The sequence below is a fragment of the Pomacea canaliculata genome, linkage group LG6 (genome assembly GCF_003073045.1).
Source record: "Pomacea canaliculata isolate SZHN2017 linkage group LG6, ASM307304v1, whole genome shotgun sequence".
Classification (NCBI taxonomy): Eukaryota; Metazoa; Mollusca; class Gastropoda; order Architaenioglossa; family Ampullariidae; genus Pomacea; species Pomacea canaliculata.
The window spans coordinates 3,552,178-3,558,177 of NC_037595.1; the positions used below are offsets into that span (position 1 = coordinate 3,552,178).

Below are 6,000 nucleotides of genomic sequence, written 5' to 3' on the forward strand. Positions count from 1 at the left end.
TGTAAAAACTGCTGCCAATGGGATGGACCTGAACAAAAAAAAAAAAAAAGAATTTTTTGTAAAAAAGAACTGCTGGAGGATACTCTGGAGCTCAGGACAATCAATCATAAAATGTACAACACTAAAACTTCTTTTTACACCATGGACAAACTGGCGGTAGCTCACCTCGTAAGAGATGTCCTTGCATGGCATAGTTGTGTCCTAGCTTTAATCTAACAAGGACCACCTCCTCCTGCCTCACAGAATGGCACAAAGGCTGGCAGTCAGAAAGACAGGTAAGAGTGGCACGTAATTTATTTTTGCCCAGAGTGAGATGTGTTACCATTGGGGCTGAACATAGGTTTACAGTCTGATGACACTAGTGAGTGTAATTTGCCAGGAGACTGACATGCAGCCATGGCAGCCTAGTCTGCTCAAACATTGCCTGAGATACCAGCATGGCCAGGAGCCCAAAAAGAAACTATGTCCTTGTTATAATAAATGAGTGCTGCATGAATTGTATGAAACTAGACCACGAGAGGGTGGTCAAAATCATTGGAAAGAAGACCTTGGAGGGCAGAAAGAGAGTCTGAAATAATCAAAAAGTTGTGCTCCAGTGAACATGCTGAAAGGCAAGCAAGATGGTGCGAAGTTCCACAGTGAAAATGGAACAGCCATCCGCCAATTGAAGCAGCCCACTGCGGTTGGCAGGACAGAACTGCTGCCGCAGTGACAGGACCACCACTTGGGACTTTCGAGCTGGACAAAGGGGTAAAATTATTTATCCCCTCTAGCATTAACTAAGCCTGGGAATCGCGGCCACTTACATCAGGGGAAGCCACAGTCATCTCTTCAGGGGTATGTCCGTTAATTAGAAGACTGGTATACTTAGCCTGGAAAACGGGTTCATTTCGTTGCCATCAACTGGACACTGGTGCTGAATGAGGGAGCTAGAAGGGTGTCGCGACACTCGGAGGTTGATGTGGGGGGGGGGGGGGGGAGGATTGGTGTTTTACACCGTGCCAGCAACTGAGGCTATATTACGGCAAGGCAGCCAGCCCTGTAAACAGATGCCACGTGCAGAGAAAGAACAGCTTGCCCGAGACGAGAAATGAACTCAGGGCAGCCAACCTTCTCTGTATTGGTGACAGGCGCTAACCATTGTGCCACCGTACCGCTCTGAGATTGATGTGGCCGACTGTGAGAAAGAGGAAGGGTAGATAGGGACAGGTATCCCGAGTATAGCGCAGAAGAATGTGGTTACTTTAGTCAAAGTTTGATAGGGTCAGAGCAAGTTAGATGTAGTTCAGAGGGGTCACGTGGGCGAAATAGGCCATCCCCACCTCATTCATCATAAATACGAATGGCATACAGGGCAGCACACAGAATGGTACACAGGGTTTCCTGGGTGAGACATAGGATAGCATGAGTTTAAGAGGACAGAGAAAGTGGAGGCTCACCAGCTTCTGCATATAAACTTTGTACAGGAGTTCTTCAAAGCTGGCTCAGATCCCTCGACAGTTTTGTTGAAGGATTGTAGACATTGTTTATCTGTGAGGAAAAGATGCAGAGCGCCTCACAGAAGCAGAGGGAGGAGAAAAAGAAGGCAGGGGATGGCAGGATGGAGAAGGCAACACTAAATGCTGCTCATCCACATTGATCTGCTTGCCAAGAGAAGCAAAGTGGTTGGAAACAGGGATTTATGGTGCTGCTGTGGTAGTCCCAGATGTTTTTTGCTGAGTAGTGGGTTTCTCTGGCAATTTTGGTTTTGTTTTTGTGATCTTGTCTGTGTGGTATTCTTGTTCCTTGGTGATTTTATGTTGCGTGTTTGCTGGCATGCAGTGTTTCTGACTGGTGAAAGGGTATGCTTAGACTGTAATGTTTCTATGGCTTGAGATGCTTGCATGGTTTGAGATTTTTGTGATGACTGGGTGCCACCACAGCTTGTAGGAGGAGGAGGAATAGCCTGAAGGACTGGGACAGGGCCCTCAGAAGAGACCCAAGTGATGTCCATCTGGATAGACACAGAGGTTGAGGGTCCTTTTGCAACAGTTGATGAGTAGGAAATGGAGCTTACAGTAGAAGATGCTCCTGAGGAACCACCCACTATAGGACAGCGAGCGTTGGCATAAGAGACACCAGATTCCGCACATACATGCTGAATGGCTGCCTCTTCTTTCCACTTCGGGCAGTCTCTAAAAGAAGCAGCATGAGATACATCACAGTTTACACATTTGGCGCTTGAAGAACAATCAGCTGAAGCATGGCCTGTACCACAGCAGTGAAAACAGAGGGCTTTGGAGTTGCAGAAGCTAGCCCCATTACCATAATGCTGACAGTTGAAGCAGCGAAGTGGTGAAGGTATAAATAGAGAAACTTTGACTCTTAAATATTAAACTTCAGTGAAGTCAGGTATTTTGGGTAAACAGAAAGTTGAGAAAAGAGTATTTGTAAGAGTAGATTTTCTGTTCTTCTTTAGGATGACCCTCTGCACCGCTGTGACCAACTGGGGTACCAGTTCTGATTTGACGTCAACTTCTTACATCCCAGCAAGGTCAGGGCAACGAATGACCCCCCCCTTGAAGAGTTGAGGGATCCATGAGGTATTACCTTTATGAGCCAATTAAAAAATTGTTTCCCGTCCCATCGGCACAGGGCCCCCGATGCTTGCTGATTTGTGCGCTGGGCAAGCAATTGTCCAAAGCGCAGGCGTCTAACAGCTGAAAAGTGTGTAGAGATGTTTTTAAACCCTTTTGCTATTGTGAAAGGGAAGAGGGACGAAAGTGGCCGGGCCGGCTCTATGTCCTCCACCACAAGAAAACGGGGTGAGGCCCCTTCAACATTCTCTCGCGCAATCTCTCGCTTCATTCTCACTGTCCAAAGATTCTTCTTTTCTGACGCATTTTCATAGGTTTGGTATTTTTTGGGGGGTTTTTTTGTGCCATGATATAAAGGAATTCGGTTCATTCCTTATGCTCCCCACCCACCATGGAGTCCAACAAGAGGATGCGCCGAGTGGTACCACTTAGGCCATTTCCAGCAGGGTCGCACCAGGCATACACAAAAAATATACTCTGGCCTTCCCAGTATGAAGACCAGACTGACCCAAGCCACAGCCTTCTAGCAAAGCTAGGGCAATATACAATCAGCCGCTTGGTTGGCGTGGGCCACATCAACCTCCCGTCTAGGAGAAGTCAGGGCAAAAGATGAGCGTTGGTATGGTGGGCCGCAACCCATCAGGGACCTCAACCTCCAGGATCCCATCCTCCCCCGACACAGGTCACCCTGCATGGCAAACGCAGGGAGCCTAAAGGAGGCTACAGAGAAAAAAATGACATCAAAAGAAAGGCATGATGGGAAACAAGAGTCAGGTGAAAGACCAATGTAGAAGACAGGAAAGATAAAACTGTTGTATGACAGGGTGATCTTTAGACAGATGCTTATATAGATTTTTGGCTTCAAGCATTAAAGTCTCCTCTTATGCCCTTTTTGCTTACAATAATGTAAAAACTTGACTAAAGCAAATAAATTTCAAATAGAAGCCTCAGATTTTTTTAAAAAAAGGGACTAAAATTCCAGACTGTTTACTATACGTTTTAGTAGACTTAGATTAAAAAGGGTGTAAGAGAACAGTACCTGAAAAAAATTCTGATCACAATCTGTGTTAATCCACAATGTCTGAATTTATGTAAACACATCCTAGATTACACGTAGTAGAAAAATACAGTGGCTTGTGATTAAATAAGTAACTTGTAATCATGCCAACCTTGTGCTTTGTCTGGTATGAGTACTTTTCTTTTTTTTCAAAGTAAAGGCATATCAGGGCCTTATATTTCTTTGTATTAGTAGTATTGATTTAACAATGTTTGAGTCAAGCTTATGTTGCAAATGTGGGTCAGTAAACAACTGATGTTGTCCTGGAAATTGCTCACAAGTTGACTTGCTGTTCTGAAAAACCTCAATGTTTTATACAGCTATGTGTCAAGCTTCTAGTTATTAATATTTTCTCAGCAAAAAAGCTTTGGATGGTCACCGATAGACTGGGTGCCTACAATTTAAAGCTATGACCCATTCATACTGACATAAGAAAGGCTACATAAAATGGATATCTTTGAGGCCACACGTTTTCAATTCCTCTGATCCATTGCAAAAATTCCAGTAAGCATCCTGAAAAGAAAGCTATGGACCTAAAGCATATGAGCACTTCTATTACACAATAAGCACACTATCCTTGTACTAATTGGGTTCATTGTTGACTTAGAAAATAACTTTCAGCCCTAAGTAACTGCACAATCTAAATTTAGGACACAATTTGTTAAGTAGTTATGGAATCTTATAATTATTGTTAATGGTGTCAATCAAAAACTGGTGGGGACATAATATGCAAATATCTAATAGTATTCTGGTCTTCAAAAATAAATAACTGAAACTGAATCAAAAACAGAATTGTAGAATCAGCTATACACTGTTACTCAGAATAGAAATATCCACCATTTTTAGTTTGGAGCTTAATATTTTAGTAGGGGTATTTGAGTAGGTATATATATAAATGGGCTGAACAGTTGCTCATTTTTGTCCCCCTTTGCATTAAAGAACACTGCTTAAGAAACGCAACGGAAAAGATTACAAACATTTCTTTCCTGTACAAATTTTACCATTCCTGGATTTCTGCCACTCTGCCTATAACTAAGATAACGCCTCATAATCTGAAACAAATCAACTACAGGTAATTTCTGTTTGCTTAAAGAACTGCTGAAAACACAATAATCAAACGATTATTTCAAAATAATGTTCACGCTGGAAAAAAAATTAACGTTCGCTTATTTTCGCAAAATGCCTCGGTTCTCTAGGTGGGCGTATATGGGCTGCAACAGTACTTACAGTCCAGATGCTTCTTCTTGGGGCCAATGATCTCCTCGGTCGTAGCTTTGCAGACGGATTTAGCCAAGCCCTGGCCGGCAATGCTGTGTTTGGCTGCAGCCACACGGTCCATTATACTCTGGCCGGACATTTTGAGTCAATCTGCGAAACTCAGTTGCAGAGAGATGTTCCACGGGTCCTCGAGACGACCCAAACGCACTCGTACTAAAGACACCTAGATGCGAAGACAGGAAAGGGGGTGGTTATCTGTCCGACGGGCCAAGATGGCGGATCTGAAAGTGGGATATTTAGAGTCACGTGATATGGGATCAGTCCGTTTCTTCATTTCATTGATCACATTTACACACATAAAACAATAATTATTTCGACAATAGGCACTTATAGTAGCAGGTAAATAATGTATAACAATAGTTGATAACTGTATTATTATAATATTCTGAGTACACTATTCACTTATCTGTTTTAAACGATTTTTCTCTTCGCATGTCAGTGATTATGCATCGTCTGCTCTTGGATACTTTCCTCACATTGCATTTTTAACCAAGAATCAGTTATTCATTCTGAAAATATATGTAAAACATAAGAACTTGAAATCCTATTGTTAGCTTATTTTCCAAGAAGATTTTTATCTGTCCACTATAATTATTATGTCTCTATCATGCCCAATTAGCCGGTACCGCGCCGTACTTGTTTTGCTATGTAAAAAGGTCAAAGTAATAACCTTCACCTTGATTCTTGCATATATTTGGAATCGTTTGTACTAACCGCGGACAAGTCCGCGATAAAGCGCCCCATACAACTTGTTTATTTGTTTCATAAAATAATAGCAGAATTCAAATAGTCCTTAATCTGAAATCACGCAAACAGTATTGTCAGACAAGTCTTACAAGCTGGACACAATGTACCATATATATATATACGTGTTCGTGTGGTCATTTACGTGTTGATCGATCACACCACAGATCGATCGAGGTGATCGCACTCCTGTTCACCTAGTCTGGAAAATTGTGATCTAATTGTGATTAACCGTGATCATACAAAATACTGCATAAGAAATCGGGCGCATTTTAAAGCATGCCGAAATAAACATTCTGGTCGTCTTTGATCTTTTGAATTCGGCTCATAATCATGAATTAAGTA

General features: G+C 42.5%; 1 protein-coding gene across 20 annotated transcripts in view; it reads right to left on the bottom strand.

Annotated features, from left to right (window-relative positions):
• Window positions 1–5,391, bottom strand: part of LOC112565537 (phosphatidylinositol-binding clathrin assembly protein LAP-like) — a 45,918-nt gene extending 40,527 nt beyond the window's left edge. For 4 of the 20 annotated variants that reach the window (XM_025241007.1, XM_025241013.1, XM_025241009.1 and 1 more), the window contains exon 1: window positions 4,861–5,390. In XM_025241007.1, the coding sequence (XP_025096792.1) occupies window positions 4,861–4,990 (130 nt within the window). In that variant the 5' untranslated portion in view covers window positions 4,991–5,390. Of the gene's footprint in view, window positions 1–4,860 lie in introns of all 20 variants that reach the window. The other 16 variants (XM_025241008.1, XM_025241006.1, XM_025241014.1 and 13 more) reach the window with 12 other exon arrangements.
• Between the last annotated feature and the right edge of the window lie 609 nt (window positions 5,392–6,000).